The sequence below is a fragment of the Phocoena phocoena genome, chromosome 16 (assembly GCF_963924675.1).
Source record: "Phocoena phocoena chromosome 16, mPhoPho1.1, whole genome shotgun sequence".
Classification (NCBI taxonomy): Eukaryota; Metazoa; Chordata; class Mammalia; order Artiodactyla; family Phocoenidae; genus Phocoena; species Phocoena phocoena.
Genome location: NC_089234.1, coordinates 62,548,116 through 62,571,909, shown reverse-complemented (window position 1 = coordinate 62,571,909; position 23,794 = coordinate 62,548,116). Strand labels below are relative to the sequence as shown.

At 54.2% G+C, this 23,794-nt stretch overlaps 1 protein-coding gene across 1 annotated transcript in view; it reads left to right on the top strand.

The window, feature by feature from the left end:
- The first annotated feature begins 1,718 nt into the window (after positions 1–1,718).
- COL13A1 (collagen type XIII alpha 1 chain) overlaps positions 1,719–23,794 on the top strand; it is a 144,238-nt gene continuing 122,162 nt past the window's right edge. Inside the window, exons 1-2 of the mRNA XM_065893811.1 lie at positions 1,719–2,512; positions 21,170–21,239. Of these exons, the coding sequence (XP_065749883.1) occupies positions 2,219–2,512; positions 21,170–21,239 (364 nt within the window). The 5' untranslated portion in view covers positions 1,719–2,218. The remainder of the gene's footprint in view (positions 2,513–21,169; positions 21,240–23,794) is intronic.

The window sequence follows — 23,794 nt, the reverse complement described above, 5'->3', positions numbered from 1 at the left end:
CTTGTGGAATAAGGAAGGAATTAAACTACCCTCCTAGTTTAATTCCTCCATTCCCGCTACCCTTGCTGGGGGTGTGGGGGGGATGTGAAGGTGGAGCCAAATCAAAGTCCCTGGATCCCAGGGCTTGTACCTCTCAGTGCAGAAATTCTCTGGCGTCCCCTGGTGGTCATCAACACCACTGTGTTCTCTCAAGGATTACTCTCTACAGCTCAATTGAGATATCCTTCACAGGGTAAGGAAACAGGCACGCTTACCCAATGTCCCGTGTCAAGGAAATGCTAGAGCTGGAGCTGACCCAGAGCTCCTGGCCACCAGTCCTTTCCGCAGCATCACTTTCTATCCCTGTAGTCCTCCCTAGTGGCTAACTGACCTGGCAGGCAATGTTGTAACATTTATTATTTATGATATAAGTACTATGTTGCTATGTTACTCTATTAAATATGCCACACTCTGAGGTGTGCTGTGATACTGGATTATATATTAAGCCTGATCAGGTCAATATATAAAACGTGAAATTGGCAACCCTGTTATTATAAAATGGAATCACAGAAACACCCCTGTCACCCTACCCACCTCAGTTTTACATTTCAGGGACCAGCCTTTTATGCCCTACCCCGCCCCCGCACTGTTCCTGGGAAGTAGGCTTTCTCCATAAACTCTGTCTCATCACCTCATTCGCAGGAATGTCAAGAGGTGCGAGGAGATAAAGTCTCGTGGGATACAAATGTTACTTAAAATGGGAGAGATGACAAGAGAAGAGAGGAAACTACAAAATGCCCTTCAGGCAGCATTCTCAACTGGAGCATAGGAAATGACAGCAGGAGGGAGCAGAGGAGAGAACTGCTCACCTTTAATGGCTGTGATGTTTGGGGCAGGTTGGTCTGACAGCGGAGGGCTGGAACAGGTCTCAGGTCAATGGCAGACAAGAAGAGGAGGCATGAGGACTGGCAGGCGGCAGGACTGCCTGGCCCATTGGATACTCTGGAATAAGCCTCTGCTCAGTTTTTTTTCACCTGTACCTTATGTCTTGGTCCTAAAAGAGAGACAAGGGCACCAGTTCTGCTACCCCGCTGGAGGGCTGACTTTTCACACTGGAGTAAAAATGCGGTTGGAGAAATGAGCCCCACCCAAGGCGCCGGGGCAGCTGCAGGACGTGGGAGGTATGGAGACCAAGGTGGGGCTGGTTTGGGTAGGAAGAGAGAGGATGAGACAGGACAGGGATGCCCAATGGCAGCTGAAGGGATTCAGATAGTCCTGCTCGGGAGATAAAGACACATCTAGACGCCTGACAGTAACTCAGCCGGGCTCCTTGGAGGATCCCAAAGGCTGGCTTTGCCAACTTGTTAGAAAGCGGAGTGATGCCTGGACCCATGACTTACGAGGAAAGCAAAGAGGGCCCTCAGTGTGAATTCGGAGAAAGGGAGAGAAGTGAAGCCCCAGCTCCACTCCACACCCCCTTCCTGTCTATAAATAACCCCAAGTGTAGCTTCAAAGGGGACAGGGAGCGCGGGAGAGGGGCTCCCAGGGCCGGTGGGTGGGGGCAGCGGGCGCTGCAGACCACGCCCCCCACCCCGGGCGAGTTTGCATAAATAAACAAATCCAAGCCGTCGGCCCTGCAGGAGGTGGAGGAGGAGCGGGGAGGAGGAGAAGGGAGCGGGGCGGGAGAGATTAGTTTGGGAAGTAGCACGGATTGCTCATCCGATCCGTGCAGCCGCAGCTAGTGTGTCAAGTTACAGAGGCGCCGGAATCGGCCCCAGCGCTCCTCGGCAGCGGCCACGACCCACCTCTGCCCGTGGGGCCCTCCACGTGCACCCCTTCGCCCCGGGACTGAAACTGGCTCGCCCGGGAGACGGGAGACACCAAGAAAGACAGACGGCGCAGAACCAACTCCAGGACTCTGCAGATACTTGAAGGGAAAGACGGGGCGGAAAGGAGAGCCGGCCAGATTCCCCTAACTTTCCTGGACTTGGAACGTTCTTCGAAGTAACTTCTTTTTCTTACCTGGGTGTACCCCAATTACTGCTGGTTGCGTTTTTTCGGCTTTCCCCCTCCAGCTGCTATTTTTTCCATCCTCTTTGCCGGGAGCCAAGGATAGGGACATTTTCCAGCGACACAAGCCCTTTCCCCCTGCCCCGCAGCTTGGATCGCGCCTTTGGACAGCGGCTCTCGCCTTTATTTATTCTATTTATTTATTTATTGGTTCTCAATACGCGAGGGGATGGTAGCAGAGCGCTCCCGCAAAGCGACAGCCGCCGGTGCCCGCGGCCCTGGGGAGCTGGACACGCCCGGGACGGTGGCGCTGGCGGTGGCGCCGGCGGAGCGCTGCGCGCGGCTGCCGAGCCCGGGGTCGTGCGGGCTACTGGCGCTGGCCCTCTGCTCGCTGACGCTCAGCCTGCTCGCCCACTTTCGGACAGCCGAGCTGCAGGCCCGGGTGCAGCGCCTGGAAGCAGACCGTGGGGAGCAGCAAATGGAGCCGGCTATTTTGGGACGAGTCAACCAACTGCTGGATGAGGTCTGTGCTCTTTGTTGCTGCCTTTTATCCCTCCCCGCGGCGCCCCCTCGCGCAGCCTCCAAACTGAACCAGCCAGTGCCCGTGGGCTCTTGCTCTTTCCGCCGCGCCGTGCGTCCCGGTCTCGCACCAGTTGTCTGCGGGAGGGGTGGGGGCAGGGATGGACGCCGCCCTGCAGGGTGCCAGGAAGACCCGGGCGACTAGCGCGGGACCCGTCAGCTCCAGCCTCTGGCAGGCGTCTCCCGCGTTCCGCGCCGGAATCGCCCTGAGCGCGCGGGGCAGGTGGTGGAAGGCAAGGCGCGGAGGCGCGCAAAGGCGGCCAGGCGCCACTTCTCCCTCCCGGCACCCCGCCAGGGTGTTGAGAGAGCCGCCCAGCGCCCACGCGGTGGGACTTGAGCCCGATGGCCGGGGGCGAGGCTTGCTGGGCCCCCGCGGCCCTCCCCATCTATCCCTCGACGATCAGTGCTGCCTTTTATTGCCATGTTCCTTTGGGAAGAGAGAGGGAGTGAGTTATCCAAGGGTCTGAGGGGGACAGGGAGGCAGTCCTTGCAAGGGGTGGTGTCCTGGTCCCTGCCCAGAACGCTAGGGCCCAGGTGTTGGTCGTTCTGGTTCTGCTGTCCTTGGGCATGAATAAGCGCTTACCCTCTTGTTCTGAAGCTGGGTTTCTTGTCCCTGGTTCCCTGGAATGGTCCCCAACATTTTGTGTCGGTGTGTCTTTCTGGGAAAAGGATGCTGAGCTTTTTCCCATTTCCAAAATGTCCTTGAACCCAAGTGTATTAGAAGCCACTAGTGTCTCTTAGCCAGGGCAATCTCGGGACTTCATGAAAAGACCACAGGAAGTAGGGACATACGGTCTCATTAGTGCCACCAGAGTAAAGGCTGGGCCAGGAGACCGTGAGGCCTGGTGACTTCTGAGAATCTGGACAGCACAGGGATCCAGGGCCCGGATGAAGGGGAGGACCCACAGGTAAAGGCCACAGCAGTCTGAGAAGAACTCTTGGAACAGGCTGGCCGTGGACGGTTTCCGAGGGGAAGAGCTGGGAGGGGACCTCTGACTTAGTAGGAGGTGGTATGGAACAGTGAAAAGCAGGAGGTGGAGCCCAGCAGGCCTGGTTTTTGTCCCCACTCTGCTACTGAAGCTGTGCAACTTGGGGTAAATACCCTAACCCCTCTGAGTTCCAATCTACCATCGAAGCGGGGGTGAGGACGGCAAGCATCAGAACCCAGCACTAACTGCAGTGGGTGCCGATGGTGCCCCAGTTCCCCACAGCCAGGCTCTTCTTGGGCGCCTCCACCAGCCAAAGGCTGCTCCTTGCCAAAGTAGGTCTCCAGGGTGATCACGGAGAGCAAGGTCAGAGGGCCAGAGCAGACAGGGTGGTCATAGGACAAGTTTACTGATGCCAGAGGTGCACCCATGACTGCTACTTTCAGCTCATTCCCACGCCCCACCGGGCCTCAGGGAAGCTGGTGGGCTCTGTCAGGCCACCCAAGGTCCCCCGGGACTCCGAGGGAAGCCTCTGGACTCAGCAGTGCCGGCAGGCGGCCTTTGCCGGCTAGTTGACAGTGCACGTGGGACTGCTGGGTGGTGGAGAGGGTGTCAGGACAGTGAGGGCTGCCCCAGGGATCCCTGGGGCCCTGGCTGCTGAAGGACAAACATCTGACCCTGGATGTTCCGCTCAGTTCCTCTCTGCATCCTCTCCCCTTCCTGGCCCCTCCTGCTGGCCAGGGCATGCCCAGCCCTTTCCCAGATCTTGGCTTCCTCTGCTTAAGACTTAGCCAGGCCAAGCATCATACTCGCAGGGCCTTGGGGCTGACAGTGTTATTATCTGCCAGGCTGAGTCCTCCTCTCCAAACTCCTACTGACTTCTAGACCCCCATTTTACAGATGGGGAAACTAAGGCCCAGAGAGGGGCAGTAGGTTACCCAGAGTCATGTGGCAAGATCCAGGACTGGAACCTAAGCTTCCAGTGACCCCGCCTCCAGTGCCCTCCGCACTCTGCCCGCCACCTTCCTTTGTTCATCCTCATCCACTCATTCGGCAATTGAACCTGAGAGCCAGCTGTGGGTCAGGCATTGTGGGGGCACACTTCCGCGCTTTGGAACTTACAGGCAAATAGGACACTGAGAAGAGAATGGGCAGTGACCATGTCGTGTGAAAAAAGCTACGATAATGGAAGCAGAGGAGATCTGGGGAATGGATTACCATGCAGCTACCCGATGGCAGGGGCTTCCTGGGAAAGTGATTTTCAAGTGAAGACTTAAAGAGTGAATAGGAGTTCTCCAGGCAAATGGGGATGAGTACAGGGCAAAGGGAACAACTTCTGGAAGCCAAAAGCCAGAGGGAGGGGTTTGCCTTGGGGAACTGGGTGGTGGAAGATATGGCTGGAGAAAGACAGGCAGCCTAGGTCAAGAGGGGCCTTAGAGGCAGTTCATTCTTTGTAAGAGCACTGGAGAGCCGTGGAAGGGTCTTGAGGAAGGCAGCGACGTACACAGAATGAGTGGAAGAGCAGGGCAGAGCAGGGGGGCCAAACGAGAGGCTAGTGCAGCCAGAGGGGACTGTGACCTGGTCAGGGGCACTAGTGGAGACAGGGGAATGAATGGAAATGGCAGCCACAGTGGTGGGACCTGAGATCAGTAGCAGAGGGCGTTGGGACCAGAGGGAGGGAGCAGTCCTGTGGGTAGAGGGGGCAGGTGGTCTAGTCTGTATGGTGATAACCCCAGGAGGCCTCCCCTGGACGGGGCCTGCAGTCCAGTGGCTCCGGAAGGGACACTCTAAGGTCTGCCCTGTCCAGTACGGTAACCATTAGTCACATGTCACTCATTATATTTAAATTAAATAAAATCTAAAATGTAGTTACTTGGTTACATTAGCCATCTTTCAAAGGTACCTGTAGCTAGTGGCCACCAGATAGACAGCGCAGCCATAGAACATGCACGTCACCGCAGAAAGGTCCACGGGATGATGCCGTGCTAGGAGCAGGCAGCTTCTGGGCCATCAAAGGTGTTCAGGAGCAACTGGAGGCCCTTCCTCCACCCTTTCCTTTCCTAGGTCTGTTCTCCCAGATCAGAGCAAAGGGCAAAGGTGAGGAAGGGTGAGGAGAGAAGTGAGAACTGGGGCCAGTGGAAACCCCCGGGTGAGACGGCCTGGCAGAGGAGAGAGAGGGAATGGTTTTGTTGCAGAATGATTCTGTGAAATGGACATGCAGAGGGTTCGTGCCTGCGAGGGACACAAAGGCACCCCATGTGCCAGGATTCCAGCTGGGCTTTGCCAGCCGTGTGGCCTTAGGTAAGCTCTGCCCTGCACCTGCACCTCAGATTCCTTCTCTGTAAAGGTCTGGAGAGCTCCTGGGGATCCGGGGCAGGCAGTGCATCCCGGAGCAGGTGATCCCGGGGCCACTCCCTGAAGGGTGGAGGCAGGGCATCGGGCAGAGCGATCCTGGGGAGGCACACAGCCTGGGCAAAGGCCTGGAGGCAGGAATCCACGGGCACATGCACACCACTCATCCCAGTGGGGAAAGCTGCATGCTGGGGGCAGAGGCTGTGACTGTGAGACAGGAGGAAGAGGGAGCTGGCAGGCCAGGCTGAGGGTACCCAGCAGGGAGAAGAGGCTGGAATGAGGTGAGCTGGGGCTGATGTGAGCACAGGCCCAGATCTGAGTGGCTGAGCCACTGGGGGGGGTGGGTCAGGGCCAGGAGAGGAGCATGGGGGCAGGAAGCCAGCTCAGGGGAGCTGGGAGTGTGGCTTCCAGGCCTCAGCTCCAGCTGTTCCCCCATCAGCGCCTCTCTCCTGGTCTGGGACCCTTAATGAGCGCTCCAGCTGCCTGTTACTTGATTTGCTTGCTGTAAAAAAAGAAACTGGAATGGCCCAAATGGAGGAAATCAGATGTCACCTGGGGCTGGGCAGACGGTGTGCGGTGGTAGAGAAGAGGGTGGAATTTAAACTTGCCAGATCCATTTTGCAGGCCAAGGGGGAGCAAGGGGTGTCAGCAGCCTCCTTCAGGGTGGACGTTGAGGGATGCCAGGCAGACTCCCCATCCCCAACAGCAAGAGTAACAGCAGCTGTAATAGGAGTGTCCCGCATTTATAGGGTATGTACAATGGCCCAGTGCTACATGTATTATCTCTTTCACTCCTCACGACTTCCCTAAGGATTGATACTCTCATTACCCCATTTTATAGCTGAGAAAACTGATGTCACTCTACCTCCATCTCACTATCTGTGATCCAGTCCTTTGGGTGTTGAGGGCATTTTCCACCCCAAGAAACCCCTGGGCGAGGAAGTGGTTGAAACTTCCAAGCTAAAACGTTGAGGGAACCCCAGGCAGACTCCCTCATCCCTAAAAATAACAATAGCAACCATTGTAACAGGAATGTTTTACATTTATAGAGTGTGTACAGGAGCCCCTTACTGCGCTCTTTCCAGGAGCATTTGGAGGAGGGATCAGAGCAGTGGCTGAGAGATTGGGGCTCTGGATGGGGTCCTCTAGGATTGAGGACAGGAGCAGGTTCTTAAAGGGAGAGTGTGTGAATGGTGGGGTGTGGGCCTGTGTAGAGTGTCCTGTGTACATCACAGCTGCCTGGACCTCAGTTAATGGACAGAGCTTAGTTCCAGGTGCCCTCAGATGCAGCCAGCGCTCCACTGAGTCAATCCTAATACTACTCCTCTTTCCACACTATGAGTAAATGACTAGTCTTATGGGGAATTAATAGAGGGAAGATCCTCAGAGACCCTTGAGTCCAGTCCCCTCACTCTACTGATGAGAAAACAGGTCCAAAGCTGCACACCAGGTATCAGAGTAGCTGGAGGTAGGACCTCTGTCTCCATCAGTCACCTCTCCTCCACACCACACCTTCTCCTTTCTGGACAGTAGTAATTGTCTGGCCAAGTGGTGGCCAAGACAAGGCAAGTGTACACTCCACTCTCCACTTCTTGGCCCTCAGCAGACATTATTAATCGATTGCTGCACACTTTTCACAGCTTCGGAATCCTTTTCAACACTGTTCCAGGAAATTGCTACCCAGCTAGCAAGAGTTGAGGTTCAAGATAAAGAGCTATTTCCTAACTCTAATTAATTTTTTAAAATACAGAGCAATATTTACCATAGATAAAACTAGGAAGAGCTGTTAAAGTTTTATTGCTTCACCAAAGGCCTTAAACCTAGCAAGTAGCTCCAAACCAGACTGAGGACCTCATTAAGTAGCCAGCCTTCATAAGAAGATGGTGAGAAAAAGTCAAAGCATCTGAAGCAGTATGCCGTCTGCCTTATGCACAGTTTCACAGTTTGACACCCTCAGAAAGATGCCTTTTCCCCTTATTCCTAATCATTCCAGACTTGCCCCAGTGCCCTCTGGAAAGTCTTCCCAAACCACCCCGACCCCAAATAGGCCCTCTCCCTGCTCCAACTTCCTGCAGAACTGCCTGGCCATGCCGAGCATCTAGCTCAGAGAAGGAAAATAGGGCACGTGCTGACTTTTCTTACCCGAGAACCACGGCAGGCATTACTAATCACTCAGCCCATGCCCCGTGAGTCTACCTAGGCCTCAGAATCTTTCTCGACACAGCTCTCCAGGCTGCCGCTCCCAGTCTATTAGAGTCAATGCACAAGATAAAAATCTATCTGCCAACCACGGCTCAGTTTCAAACACATTGTGCAGTGTGCCCTCCTCTCCATTGCCGTTAAACGTCTCGTCTCTCCATTTGACCCCATACAACCCAGTGGCAGGGATAGGAGGTCACTGGTCTCTGAGTCCTTGGCTGAGTCTTGCCTGGGGCTTTGCACAAAGTAGGCAGCCCTCAGCGATTAGTTGCTGATTTAAGGTCCCACTGCTGGAGGCCAGTGAAGCCGTCTCAGTCAGCTGTCCTCTGCCCACTGCCCTCAACCCAGACCCAGCTGTCTGCTCAGCATTTGCTCAGGGGGTGTGCCTTGGAGCTGGGTGTTTTGCAGCAATCAGTAGAGGATGAAATGATTAACTCCTCTTCAGTCAGAGCTGCAACCCCTGGTCCTGGCTGAGAGTGGGGGTAGCTCAGTGTGATGTGTGCCCACCTGTACAGAGCAGCTAGGAGCATCCGTCCCCTCCCATCCCCTACTCCCAAGGGTCAGGAGCTTTGTCTTCACCTGCCCAGGCTGCCTGGCATGTTTTTGGTTGGAGCAAAACAGTAAAGTGGGCAAGCCCACAGCACCTCTGCTGCTAAATAGTTGTGTGACCTGAGTCTCTGTGTCCTGATCTGCAAAATGGGGATAACATCCTCCTCATAGAGTTGGTGCAAGATTCAGTTAATAGCAACTGTAACCGTTACGACCTCCCTCATCAGTGGTGGAGATAAAATGAGGCTGTATCATGTCTACAACTTTTATTAATAGCTAATATTTATTAAGCAGTATCCAAAGAGCTTTACATCTATTAATTCGGTTAATTCTCACAATAATCCTATGAAGTGGTTATACTTTTACTCTTCCCTTCTTACGGAAGAGAACGCAGAGGCCCAGAGAAGGTGCATAACTTTCCCAAGGTCACACAGCTAGTAAGTAGCAGAGCCAGGTCTTGAACCCGGGCAGTCTGGCCCCAGAGCTGGCATTCAGAGCCACATGTGTATACAATCTGTATAGAGTACCACATTTCACTGTCAGCTGAGGCAGGTCACATAGGCCAGGGCTAGGGACCTGTTTAGTTCAGTCTGATTCAGCTCCCACAGAGGTGGCATTTACCGAACTGACTTGGCATCAGCTCACATTACCATCTTTGTTGTAAGAATGGAGCTGAGAATGCCTTTTGATACAGCAGGCCTTGGTGATGAGGACCCTTAGAAAGTCCCTGTCCAGCCTTGGCTACCAGAATGTTTGGGCTTCCAGGAGGGGTGAGTTGGGTCTTGTCTCTTGGACGTTGAACTGTCCTCTAGGAAGCTTAGCCCCAAATCTGGCGTTCACCCCACGGCAGAGCAGAGTCCTTCGGGCAGAAGGTTTTCCATAAGCTCCAGTCTCAGCTCTGTTTCGTCACCCTGCCCTTGCTTTTCTTTCTCTCTCTTCTGTCCTGCTGCTTTGCTGTATAATGTGTGTCTATCTGTGTGCCTCTGTAGCTGCCTGAGTGTCCCCTTTTGGAGCAAAATAGGGATAAAAGTTCTATAGTAACTAAACTTTTTTAAGTGACTCTCCCCTCCTTCTCTCATGTCTGCACACCCTCAAAGGCCTGTCCCTGGACTGGTGATGGGCAGGCTGCATAGTGGCACCGGCGGAACTTTAAAACACACCAAAGCTGACCTCCTTCCCCAAACCCTGATGTGAATCCCCGTGGGTAGGGTCTGGCAGTAGGTTGTTTAACAAACTCCACAGCTCACAGTACTTGAGACAGAGACAGAGACTGTATCTGTTCCCCTGAGCCAGGAGCATCCTGTGCAGTTTGCCCCAGGCCCCTCGCCTGAGTCCTGAGCAGTGCTTCAGGGGCTGATGGTGGCAGTATCAGCAGTAATGGCAGTAATGAGGGTCACGATGAGATGTCAATGAAAGTCCTACTGTACACTGCACAGTTTGAAAGTAGGGGTTGGTTAAAGAAGCGAAAGCAGTGGGATTTATTTTTTTGGAGCGGGGTTGTTGGGTTTGGGTTTTGGTCTTGGTTTTTCAAAAAATAAAATCAACTTTGCCCTCCAGAAGAAAGGAGGTTTCAGCAGAAGCCTTAGGAATCCTTCTCCCACCTCTTTTGGTTGGATTCTGTCCCTCCCAGAAGCAGTTCTTTTTTTTTTTATTCAAAGTCACAAAAATTATAATCATCCCCATCAGTTCACTCAGTCCCATGTAATTAATTTTTTTTTCATCTTGATCTTTTGTTAACACTTTTATGAGTTCATCAGTTTTCCGTTAGAGTTCTGAAAATGCTTATTCATTCAGTTCAGCAGTGTAGTCAGTTACCAGAAACCTGTGCTTGTCAGAGTCTTTTCCACGAATTCCTTGAAGATGAAACGCTTTTATAGGAACATTTTTGCAAAAGCATCAGAGTACACCCAGAACTGTCTGTAAATGACAAAAGACTTAAAAATGACCACGGTTAAAGATTTGATGAAAGTTCATAATGATGCAATTGACAAGGAAATTTAGTTATTTCTGAGATATACATTTTAAAATAATAACTAGAATTATGACTTATAACATTATACCAGAACATATAAGATTTTTAGGAATTTCATGTAATGTCTGAAACATTTATATTCAGAAGCAGTCTTGTTGAGTCCTCCGTAAGGAAAGGAAGTCAGCAGTTTCCTCCAAGGGAAACTGAGGCCCGGGTGTGGGGAGGGGCTGGAAGGGCTGGGGCAGGCTGGGGTCCCAGCTGCTTGGCAGGCAGGCCCCAGCAGCAGAGGCATGCGGACACTCCCTGCTCCTCTGCAGGCCTCCTGCCCTGGGTGTGGGCCTCCCTGCAGAAAACTCTCTGTGGCCCAAAGGGCGGGAATGGGCCTGCTGGCAGTGGGGACTCCTCTGAGCCTTCAAAGAGTGAGGGCAAGCCGAGCACAAAGGGGTGGAACTGCCTGCCTGAGAGGCTGGGCACAGCCTTTCCAGGGGACACTGGGCCCCTGTCTCCCCTCCTGGAGGCTATTGTGGGTTTTCCCGAAGTCCCGCATGGCTGGAGTCCACACGGGCTGGGCCTCCTCAGCCCCCTTTCCTCTCCTGTCACCCATCCCCAGCCTCCCAGGCCTCCTCCATGCCCGCAGTCCAAAGCGAAGTCTCTGTCTTTCCTTAGCTCAGGCATTTCCCGCTGTGGGCAGGTCACCCGGTCTACCTGCCCCCACGCCCGCCCCCCCGCCAGGAGGCTCATTCCTACCTGTTCTTTTCACGTGGCATGCAGAATCCCAGTTCCCCAACCAGGTGTGGAACCCGTGCCCCTTGCAAGGGGAGCACAGAGTCTTAACCACTGGGCCGCCAGAGGAGTCCCCTACCTGTTCTTTCAGTTCAGCAGGGAAGGCCCTGCTGCCCCCAGAGGACACATCTTCCCCCCATAGGCTGTCACAGGGCCTGGGATTCTGCCATCCAAGGGACTTTACACCCGCAGTCACCTCTTATGCTGCAGATGACCCATGAAGGTGCCTCTTAAGCCATCACTTGGAGGTTTTCTGCAACAGGTCATGCTCTGACAAGGTGGCCTGTAAGGCAGGACAGGAAGGGTGACCTCTGGGGACAGGGATGCAGAAAGGGGCATGAGCTGGGGCTTTTCCAGGGACAGGCTTAGCGACTTCCCTGTGAGCTGGCACTGAGGTTTCCCAGGGGTAGGGGGAGACTCGGTGACATGGTGGGGGAGGGCGGTCCTGCCACCTCTAGCGTCTCCCCACTCCACGAACTCAGAATGTTAGAAAGAAAGGAGTTATGTGCTAAAAGGAATCCCCGACAGCACCCCTGATCCTCAGGCTTACACTCCCTCAGTGACGGGGAGATCACTGCCTTATGCAGCTGGATGTTCCATGATTAGACAGCTCTGGCTGTAACGTTGTATGTGGTCTTCATCTCGTCAGAGCTCCAGACCCATTCTACACCTGTCATCCCACTCCTCCCGCATGTCTTGACAGCACCTCACGTTCAGTGTCTCCAAGCTGAGCAGGAAGTCTGGCCCTCCCCAGAACCTCTGCATGCCCAGCACTGGCGTCCAACTGCATTGATTCCATGTCCTACCGACTGCACCTTGTCGGCCTCCCACAAACCTGTCTTCTTCTTTGTCTCACTGCCTGCACCTCCCTACCTGAGCTACCCTTGGGTCCCCCAGGCCACAGCAGGAGCCTCCTAACTCATTTACCCCCGTTCACCCTGCCCTGCTCTCTTCATCGTCCACATGGCAGCCAGGGTAATCTTTCAAAAACTCTAAATTTGATCACCACATTTCCCTGATTACAGAGACTTCCTATTGCTTCCTAATATGGTCCATGAGGCCTGCAGGATGGGGCCCTTGCCACCCTCTCTAGCCTCATGGCTCTCCTCCGCTCACTTTTGAAGTCTAGCCAAATGACTGTACACGGTCATGGCTAAGAGCACAGACTCTGGAGCCGGATTGCCGGGTTCAAGTCCAGCTCTGCTAATTACTGACTGTGTGACACTGGGCAAGTTGTTTAACCCCTTTGTGCTTTGGGTTGTATCTCTATAAAATGGGGTGATGATGATAAGAGTATCTCCATCTTATGAGTGTTGTTTTTAGGATTAAAAAAAGTTAAAATGAGTGCTTTGAGCAGTGCCTGTCTCTCCAGTAATAGATGTTGCAATCTCTCGAAAAGAGCCCATCTCCCCTCACCCCCACCCGCACAGGCACAGGCATACAGAGAGGGTCATGGGCTCAGAGCCAGGCTCAAATCCTGCCTCTGCCCTTCTTGGCTGTGTGCAAGTTAATTCACCTGTCTCTGTCTCAGTTTCCGCGTTCATGAATGGGCTGCTGTGAGTGCTGAGTGAGTCAATATGTGCAATACTCCTACCTGGTTCACTAGAAGCACCGTATTACATCAGGTCTTAGCGCGTTTCCCCTGTATCTGGGCCCCTCCCCTGGTCAGTTGCTGCGCATCCTCAGATGTCAGATCAGCTGTCACTTCCCCACGAAGAACCAACCTAGTCGGTACCCCAGGACTGGCTCTCAGCACCTGGCTCCCGCTGGCCAGAGCTCTGATGACAGTGGCTGCTTCACGTTGATGTGTGTGGTTTGGAGACTCTTATGTGCCCCTCCCTAGAGAGTAAACTCCATGAGGACAGCCTCCATGTCTGCTCCGCTCACATGTGGGTCCCCGGCACTTTGCGTGGCCCTGCTGACATAGGTGCTCGATACCCATTTGTGGAAGGGAAGGGAGTGGGGGAGAGGCTCTGATTTCCGTCCCAGCACTCTTGCCCCCAGCCCCTCCCCACTCCACTGTGGGGGACCCTGCTTCATCCTGCCCTGGGTCCATGGATGACCTCCGAGCCCCTGAAACCGGAGGTCCTAGGCCCCATGCTAACCTGGCTCCCACCCACGTCTGCACAGTCCAGGGCCCAGCTCCTTTCTCCCTGGCAGCAGCAGAGACTTAGTTTAGCTGGAAGAACTTTCTCATATGAAGGCTAGAAAGTTCACACAGGGACAGGCGCCTCCTTCCCCAATTTTCTGATCTGCAGAGCCTGGAGCAGTATCTCTCCGTGGTTCTGGTGAAGCAGGGTGGCAAAGGCAGCTCGTGGCATCTGGAGGATCCTCCAGCCCTGTTTCATGGCCCTGGGAGTCTATGATCAGACGCCAAGTCCGTTGCACAAAGAGAACGGGGAGCGGGGGAGGGAGGGAGAAGACAGTTCCTCAGGCCCCCCACGGCAACCCGTCCGGCCCCCAGCACACAGGCTCCCGGAGCAGACGGGGCAAGTCCAGTTCTGGTGGGGGTGGGTTGAGCGTCTCCATTTCCTCCGCTTCGATTTCACTCGGCTCGGCTGCCTGCACTCCGGGGCATGCAGCCACACACAGGCCTGTCCCCTTAACAAAACCCATCTGTCCCTCTCCTGCAGTCCCTGGGATTCGGCCCACAGAGCTAGCACTGTGCAGCCCTGGCCCTGCCTCCATGCCTTTGCTTTTCTCCCTGGATTGCCCTCCCCCACCCTCATCTCCATCGATCTGAATTCTGCCCAAGCCCAGGCCAAAGCCCACCTGGGACCACAGGGATAGATCCTAGCGGGGGACAGGCCTAAAAGTAAGTAATTTGGTTCAAGTGTGGCTCAGAGACACCAGACCAGGCCCTTCCCTCAAAGGGCCAGCTCAGTCTCCAGTGGGGCACCAGCCCAGTAGCAGCTATGGCATAGGGCAATGAGAAAGCTCCAGCAGCTGGAATGGAGCACCCACTGTGTGCCAGCATTGTGATCAGATTGGCACAGGGGCCAGAGCTTTGCCCAGCATGGTCATTTCAGTGGGCAACTCCTTCCTTCAACTTCTGGTTCTTGTGGTCAAAAGGCAGGGTTGTAGACAGGACCCTCCATCACCCTCTCCTTTGTGGGAAGAGGGGGTCTGAGTTTCCCAGGAGGGGGAGGGGCGTGACCACATGTCGGCAGCAGTGCATGAGGCCAGGCCAGCCTCACTGTGGCAGGTGGAAGGAGGCAGGCCTGGCACCAGCTCAAGAGAGAAGTAGCCTTCATCTGGCCGCTCAGAAAAACAGGCTGGCACAGCAGGTGCTCACCCTTCTTCACATCTGGACCCCTCTTTTTGTTTTCTGATCTCATCTCATTTTACCCCTCCAGCTGTCCAGTATGGTCCAGTGGATAACTAATAGTATTCCTATTTTATGGATGAGGAAACCAAGGCCCAGAGGGGTTACATCTCTCTCTTAATACACAGTTAGTGGGAATGCTGGGACTAGACCCCAAGGTCCTGGCACTCCCAAAGATAGCTCAAGCATGTATCCATATTGCCGAGCTCCCCATGGAGTGATGCTTCATCAGGATTTGGGGGCCAGCTGTGCTAACCCAAAAGAGAGTCCCACCACAGCCTCCAAGGGCAGGTGGGTTCTAATAGGAGTCATACACTAATATCAAAAATTAACTATTAGATGCTAAAGCACTTAGCCCTGTGCCTGGTATATACTGCTCTATATGTGTAGCTACTGAATATTATTATTAATATTAACTCCTATTTAATAATTCCAGCTGGTAAGTGCTTCATGGCTTCCAAGGCACTTTCCACGGCAACACTTAAGAGGTTGGCAGGTGGGTAATATCCCCATTTTGCAGATTCTCCGAGAGGGCAGGTGCCAGGCTCAAGGTCATGGCTGTGGAGTGAGGAGCTCACCTGGCCTCTGCTATGGGCTCCCTCCTCACACCACAACTTGGACCCACCCGCATATTACAGGGGCCCAGGTTGAGCCTGAGCCCTTTAAGAGGCCTGTGGCTGAGCGTGGGGAGGGAGTGGGCCCTAAACCCCAGGCCAGGCCAGAGCTGCATTCTCTGGGGAGAGTAAGTGGCCACTTGGCATTTTCCCTTTGATACTGATACAGGCATTTTAATAGCTGCAATGATCAGGCTGGTGGTATTTCAGCTCTGGCTGTGTGGGGCATTCCAGGAGGCCCTGGCTTGCAGCAGGGGTGAAGCAGTAAGGCTTTTCTGTCCAGGGCCGCTGGAGGTCCACCCCAGGGCCTCAGAAAGTTTTACACCTGGCCCTGAGCCTCAGCCTGGGGATTTCAAACCAAGGGTCTCAAACTCTGATGCCTAAGGGGGCCAGGCTGGTGACCTAAGTCGGTGAGACTGGCCGGGGGTGGGGTGGTACTCTGGGTAGCTGGACAGCACATGCCCACCTAAAAGGGGCAGCCGTCACTCAGCACCACCCGATTGTTACCACAGCCCAGTGTTGCCGGATCTTCCCATTTACAAGAGAGATCAGAAATCTAGACCTACATGACATCTCCTAAGCAACAAATATTTATTGCGCACCTACCATGTGCCAGGCCATGTTGTAGGCACTGAGGATATAGCAATGAATGAAACAGATCAAAATATTCATGTCCTTGTGGAACTTGCTTTCTAGGGATGGAGGCAATAAGCAATATAAATAAGCCAACAACAACAACAGAATCTGAAGGAGAAAATAAAGCAAGGAGGAAGGCTAGCAAGTATTTTGCAGAAGGGCGCTAGGGACCGGGGTGGGGGTGGGGGCCTCATGGAGAGCGAGCCAGGTGGAAGGAGGGTAAGAGCCTGGTGGGAGTGGTCCAGGGGAGAGCAGGCGAGACACCCTCCTTCAGGGAGTTTTTCTAGGAAAAGAGTTACACAGAGTCCATGAGGATTTTTCATTTATTTTTTATGGTGGGAGGAAGAGCAGCATGTTTGCATAAAGATTGCATCAGGGGTGGGCAAGCGACCACTAAATCCCACTGGAAGGCTGTTTTTGTAAGTACGTTTTTATGGGAACACAGCCGTGCTTATTCTGCTTTTCGCCTACGACAGTAGAGCTGAATGGTTGTGACAGAGATCATGTGGCTCACACAGCCTAAAATATTTACTAGCTGGCCCTTCACAGAAAACCTTTGCTGACCCCCGGTGTAAGTGACCCAGGATAAGGGTGGGAGGGGGGGACTTGCCTGCGTGCTGGTGGAGGGTTGGCCTAACCTGAGAGCACAGATGCAGGTGGGCGGGTGTGCCTTGGGGCGGGAGCCTCTGGAAGGGCTCTTCTGTTGCTTCTGCTTTCGCGATCATCAGGTGACAGTGACATTGGGGTTGGGGAGACAGAAGGTGTGAGAACTACTAGGACAGTGAGATGGAGGGACTGGGGTATGCTTGCTGGGCTTTCCTCTGAGATAATGATCGTGAATGAAGTGAGGCCGGTCAGCAAGGCTGGGCGCTTTCCCCAGCTTCATCTGCTGCTTGGGTGCCGGAGTGGGGTAGGTGGAAACGTTGCATCTACCAGGTTTGTGGCTTGGCCCAGAGCATGTGCTGAAGGGGAAGGGCGTCAAGACAGCCGAGGGTGGAGCCTGGGGAGTGATTATAGTCGCCACAGAATTAGAGCTGAGAAGGAGGGAAGTGAAACGTGGCAGGCGAGGAACAGTGGAAAGGTGAAAGGACCCATGGATTGAAGGACCAGGGGCTGGAAGGATCCCTGGGGTTGAGTATTAGAAGGAATGAGCTGCAGACGAGGGTCAGTGGGTGGGGCTGAGGCCCAGACTCTCAAAGGGCTGCAATGATGTTCCGATTTAATGCTTTTCAAAGATAAACACTGGGCGGGCCGAGAGAACACACCCACACCCTGAACGTAGCCAGTTTCACACCTCTGTGTCCCCAGTAGCTTTGCCCCCTCACATGTCTCCTGCCCCTCCTGATGGATGCTCCTGATTCCTGGATCTACCTTTCTCACCCAGGCCTCTTTCCTGAGTGCTGGAGCCACATGTGCCCCTCCCACCTGGACCCTTCCACTAACTCAGCTTGTCCTCAACCAAAGTCATCACCTTCCACAAGCCTGCCCTCGCCCATGTCCTTTCTCCATGGGGGCATCTCGGCCACCCACAGCAGAGCCCGGACCCTACCCCCTCACCAAGTCCACCCCATGCTCTGTCCATTTTTCCTCGTGCGTACCCCTTCCGTCGCCCGCCTCTCTCCGTTGTGCTGCCAGGCCATAGCCTGGACCCCTAGCATCTCTTGGTTGGGTGGGTGACTGACAGCCTTCAGAGAGGAGCCTCAGCCTCCAACCTTCTCACTGTCCTTGTCTGTTCTCAGCATGCTGCTGGAGGGCCCTTATACCAGCCAAATTTGACCATGTGCCTCCTCTGCTTCAAACCCTTGCTTGGCTCCTTCGGTCTGGACCCTTACCTGGGCACACAGGCCCCCATCACCCACTCAGCATTCAGAGTCTGCAGTCAGCTGGACACTTCTCAACGTGCTTTTCCCACGTGAGGCACAAGCCCCTTTGCCGATGGGGATGGTGTCTTGTTCTCCATTTTGCAGTCTCTCAATTAGTAGGAGCTCCATGTATATGGGATGAATTGAACAAAAATACCGAACTTGAAGGTGGAAGACCTGGAATTTAAGCTCTCTGTGGCTTACCTGTTCAAGGCAATTCCCCTTTGCTCTCTGAGTCTCAGTTTCCTTTATTGTAAACTGGGGCTGATTTGTGGCCTGCCTATTGCACAGGGCGCCGGTGAGCGTCAAGTGAAGGCTCAGGGAATGTGAAAGTCACTCCAGGTTTGCCTGAAGCAGAGGTTTGTGAGCAAGAGGCTTATCCGATCAACATTGGAGAGGGCGAGGGAGGCAGGGTGGGCAGAGGGTTGAGCCGTGACGCGGTCACGACAGAGGCCTCAGCTGGTGCCGTGGGGCTCTGCAGCTCATCCTGAATTGAGGCCTAGGGACCAGGCGGTGTCTATGAGTAATTGGATGCGGGTTGCCAGGGGAGTGGACGTGACCCTGGTCAAGGCAACCGCTTAAGGTGAGAGTGGTTCCTAGAGAGGAGCTCAGCCGTCAGCAGCCAGCATACCTGGCACTAAGGGTGAGTCCTGACCCTCTCCTGACTGGGAGACCCGGATGGCTCACCACAGCATCTGTACTAGCTCTAGATTTTTATGGCTGTCAGTAAGCCATGGACATGTCAGGAATCTGTGTGCTGCTAAATTCAAACTCTCTGCCCATCCTTCCTTCCTCACCCGAGTCCCTCCTGGCACACTGTCCCCTATCCTCCTCCTCAAACACTCAGCACACAGTCCCGTCTCTGAACCTTCACTTCTGCTGTTCCTTCTGCCTGGAACACGCTTCCTCCACATCTCTCTACGACTCATTTCCTTACTTCTGCCAGCTCTCTGCTCAAACGTCCCCCGCACAGAGAACTTCCCTGACCCCCGAATTTAAAATACCACCTTCCGTCACTCTCCGTTCCCCTTACCCTGCTTTATTTTTCTTTGTAGTGCTTATTGCTGCCTGGGTTATATATTCGTTTCTCTATTCATTGTCTGTCTCCTCCACTGGCAAATAAGCCCCTTGAAGAGCCCACAGGTTGTTGGTGGGAAGGGATGTGGAAGCAGGTATGTACAGTCCCTTCCTTGGAAAGTGGTACTAGTGAGCTAGGCTCAGAGCTGGGCATCACAGGGCCTTCCACCAGACCTTGTCCTGGGATGTCCTTGGTTTGCCCGGTGGCCACTCTGTGCCCACCTCGATAGTCATCCACCTAGTATTTGTGTGCCAGCCTCCCTTTCTGAGTGACGGTCTCCCCTTTGGGACATTCCTCGCTTTCTCCTCCTGCTGTGTGTTTTGACCTCCAGCCCGCTTCTGCTCTCCCCTCAACACTGTCGATCTGCCCCTCCCCCAACACACACACACAGACACACACACACGCACACAGGCACACACACACAGTGGCTGAGCTCCCTCTTCCAGGGGGGTTTGTACACACCCTTCTCCAGCAGGATGGAGTAGACTTTATATCAAAAGGCCTGAGTTCTCATCCCACATCCACCACATACTGGTTGTATGACCTTGGGCAAGTCACTCAGCCTCTCTGAGCCTCACTTTCCTTCAGCAAGAAGTGAGGTCACTATTTAACCTACCTTAGAGTTTGATTATGAAAAATAGATGTGATTCCCTGTAAAAGCACCCAGCTTAGCGCCAGGACACAGTGGGTGCTCAGCAGACATTAGTTTGATGTGAATCCTCAGGAAGCTTTCCTGACCGTCCCTCTCCACCGCCAAACCAGAGGTGACACCAAGTCCTATGACACCTTCCACGTGACTTCCTTTACCTTTCACCCTGAGTGGCAGAACTCCACAGTAGTGGGAAGCCATGTGCTGGGGAAATGCTTGCGGGGAGCCAGCCGGCCTCCTAACCGGTTGACAGGTCAGGGTGGGGACCACAGTGCACAGGAGAGCCAGTCACAGCCAGTCACACAGTACAGGCCCCATGGGCCCAGATCTTCCAGTTTTTCAAGAGAAGTTAGAAACACAGACTTTCATGTGAAATCAGCCTCTTCAAAACACTGGGGACAAATTCAATGAAAAAAAAATCACTGGGGGAACCAAATAAAAATACATCTAGGGCTTCCCTGGTGGCGCAGTGGTTGAGAGTCCGCCTGCCGATGCAGGGGACGCGGGTTCGTGCCCCGGTCCGGGAAGATCCCACGTGCCGCGGAGCAGCTGGGCCCATGAGCCATGGCCGCTGAGCCTGCGCGTCTGGAGCCTGTGCTCTGCAACGGGAGAGGCCACAGCAGTGAGAGGCCCGCGTACCGCAAAAAAAAACCAAAAACAAAAAACATCTAAAGGCCAATTTGGCTCTGGGACCACCAGCTTCTAACTGCAGCACTAGCTTCAGAGAGAGGGGGGTCCAGATCTCAGCCTTCCTCCCCTGTGACCTCGGCCAGATTAGTCTCTTCTCTGTGCCCAGGTCCCTCACCTAGAAAACGAGTGTAATAATAGCTAACATTTATTGATGTCTCCTGAGCACCTTTCTTTCTATGCACCAACTTCTTTGATCCTCTCAGTAACCAACAAGGTCAGAACTGTTATCAGCTCAGGGACCAAGAACTGCTAGGATCCCAGGCGGTCTGACCCAGAGGCACACCTGTTAACCTCTGTCTTCCCCCCATCTCACCCCGCAATCCCCTCCCTCGGTGGTGAGGACCGAGGCGCTCAGCGCCCTGCCCTTTCCAGGTGTCAGGGCTGGCAGGTGTGTACCTGTCATCGGTTCATCTCCACGGATGTGGCAGCTCCTTGAGGGCCCTGCCCTCAGTCTTCTCGTTGCCGCATCTTTGGGGCCTTCCAGATTGGCCCAAGGATAGGCAAGCTGGTGAGAAAGGGCTCTGATGGAGGGACAGAGGGCCTGCCTGTACCTGCCTCTGTGAGCAACATCAGAAGAAAAGAGGTCACTGTCCGTGCCCCCAGGATCCATAGGTGCCCAGAGCTAGACAGGAAACAATTAGCAGAGCGCCAAGAAGAGCAGGTCGTTGTGCCCGTGAGCTGCAGGAAGGCCACACTGCTTTATAGGGTCCTATGCTCGAGTTAATTTCCTTCAGAGCTCTCCGAAGACATCAGACCCTGAGGTTACCAAGACAGGACCTCTCTGTCTGCTTCTTATTATCCAGATGCCTGGTGGCCAGCCTTTGATCCAGGACCAGTCCCCCTGCCAGCCCCCAGGCGGCCCCTCTCCCCCGCCCCCTCTCCCTCCCACCCCCCACCCCCCAGCCGCTTTCCAGAACTTGGTGTTTACAACTCCCAGTGACTGCTCTTCTCTGTCTTCTTGTGCAGAAATGGAAGCTCCACTCACGGAGGCGCCGGGAGACTCCGAAGACGTCTCCAGGGTGTCACTGCCCGCCAGGTAAGGAGCCCTGCGAAGGGGTGACAAAGATGGGGACACACACCAGAGGCCCTCTCAGTGGCCATGCCACACCCTCTTCAGAGCATCACTTTTCATTTGGAAGATGGAAATGACAGTGTCCTTGATGTTCACCCTCCATGTACCGATTGATTGGCCCCATCCCCCATCCATCATTCCTTTGCTTATTCAGTCTTTCATTTATTCATCAACTTTTCTATGGGCCAGGTACTGTGCACACCGGGCTTTGAAATCAGGCAAGATAATGGGTGTGGCAACTTGTGAGGTGTTACGTGGAGTTGAAGAGAAGCCCCCCACTGTGCCTCTCTCTCCTGGCACATAGTGGGTTCAGAAGCGCTTGTTACCCAAATGAATGAATTACCCTGTAATTGCAAAACCTTGCCCCAGCTAGGTGGCTTAGGGGCCTGTGTGTTCACTGTCTGGTATCTAGGCCACACACACACAAACAAGCTTAAGGTTGCTGGGTGATATGGTGTGATCAAGCTGATGGATTCCGAGTCGGCCTTTGCTGTTTCCTACCCTGTATGGGCAGCTCCCTACCGAGGACGTGTTCCAGTGCCCTTCCCCTGTGCTGTGTGGCCGCCTCCTTACCACATCTGCTCATTCAGTCCCAGCTGTGGCCTGGGTCCCGAGCACAGAGGTTTAACTGCATTGTCTGCAGTTAGTAATATTGACATGTCATGGTTTTCTAAGTTACCCACCATCATTATTAAGCTACGAGAATGACAGATGGGCAAGTTTCACCGTTGCCATGAGTAATGGGAATGGGTTGCACCCCTTTGGGGCTGAGGGAGGAAGCTGAAACAGGGTGTGGAGCAAGGTACCACTCCCAAGGAACCGCCGAGGGTTTATCCTGCTCCAGGCCGCTGCCAGCTCAGAGCGTGGCCCTGGATGCCCGCTGTGGCAGGACACTCCACTGGACACAGAGGCCGAGGAGCCCGAGGAGCGCCCACTCAGGGTCCCCAAGCCAGGGACGAGAGGCCGACAGATGCTGAACACGTGGGAAATGGAGGGACCACATTCACTGGAGAGTGAGTGGGCTGAGTCAGTCACAGTTCAGGTGCCACGGGAGCTGGTGAGACCGTGACGGGATTCAGCTGGCCTCAGGCAGAAGAGGGTCATCTGGGTTAATTAAAAGGGTGTCCAGGAGCCCTGGGAAGCTCCCTCCCTCCCTTGGGGTCCCAGAGATTGAGCCATGGGATCTGTGATGGCTTTTGGGGAAAGAATGCCAGGATTAATGAGATGAGATGAAGGTGAGGGTGTGTTGACGGGGCCTGGGCAGAGCAACTGTGTGCATCGGGGTTTCTGGGGCAGCCCGCGTTTCAAACCACCGTGTCTATCGTCCTCGTAGCTCTTGGTCAGTTGCAATTGTTCTTGCTTGAAGTATAGAATGCTGGTGAAGGGCAGGAGACTTGGAACCATGGAAGATCTAGGTTTGAATTCCAGCTCTGACGTTTACCAGCTGTGTGACCTTCAGAGAGTTATTCAACCTCTCTCAGCCCCGGTGGCCTCGTCTGAGAAATGAGGGTAATACCCACCTTGCCGGTATGTGGCAGAGGTTCAGTGAGGTCCTCATAGAGAGTACTTAGTACCTCCCTGATTCCTAGTGAGCACTACTGTTATTTTTTTTGTTTTTCTCCTCGATTCCTCTTGCACTTTAAAGATGTACTGAAATCCTTATCAAACACTGTGTCCTGGTGTCGGGGGCACATTTACAGACAGACAGGCTCGTCCTTCTCCCTTCCCTGCCTGATTGGGTTTCTCATGTCCTGCCTCCATTAAAGTGGGGGCCTACCAATAGGTATCCATTTAGTGCTTGGGAGAGTCTGACTCGGATGGTCCTGGGAGGCTGAGAGCTAGGAAGGGATGTGGCAGGAGGGAGGAAGGACTGGAAGGGTGCTTCAGCTCTTGGATGGCAAGGAGGAAGCTGTGAAGCAGTATGAGCCGCTCAGAGGTCGTGGAGAGGAAGGATGCTCGGAGGCGCTGGGGGGGAAGAAGGGCTTGACACTGGTCCTCTGTGCAAAGGGCCACCAGCAGGGACTGAGTTGGCCAGGAGATGGGAGGAGAGTGAGCAGGGGAACCAGCGAGGGGTGTCCCGAGTGTTGGAGAATTCCCCAGAGGGCAGTTTGGCCCGAAGTATATAGCTCGGAGCCAGGTGAGCAACACCGGGAGAATATAGAGGCCCCAAACTGAGGCAAAATCAGAAGGAGAGTAAGATGCTCTCCAGCGTTTTGCAGAGTCAGCAGGGAAGGACTGGAGGGCTGCACAGAGGTGTCTCAGACAGCAGAACGACAGAGTAAAATGCATCTCCTAGGATGGGCTGAGTCCTGCTGGGTCCCTGAACCTGCCCCCTCTGCCCAACCTGAGGCTTCGCACCCCGTGGTAAAGGTACCTCCTCCACACTAAGGCCTGGGCCACATGGCTGCCAACCTTGAGCTGAGTAACAGCGGTCACTGCCCCTGCCCCTCCCTGGGCACCCACTCTGTACCAGGCACAGTACTGAGCACTTGACATTGATGGATGACCTTCTCTGGAAC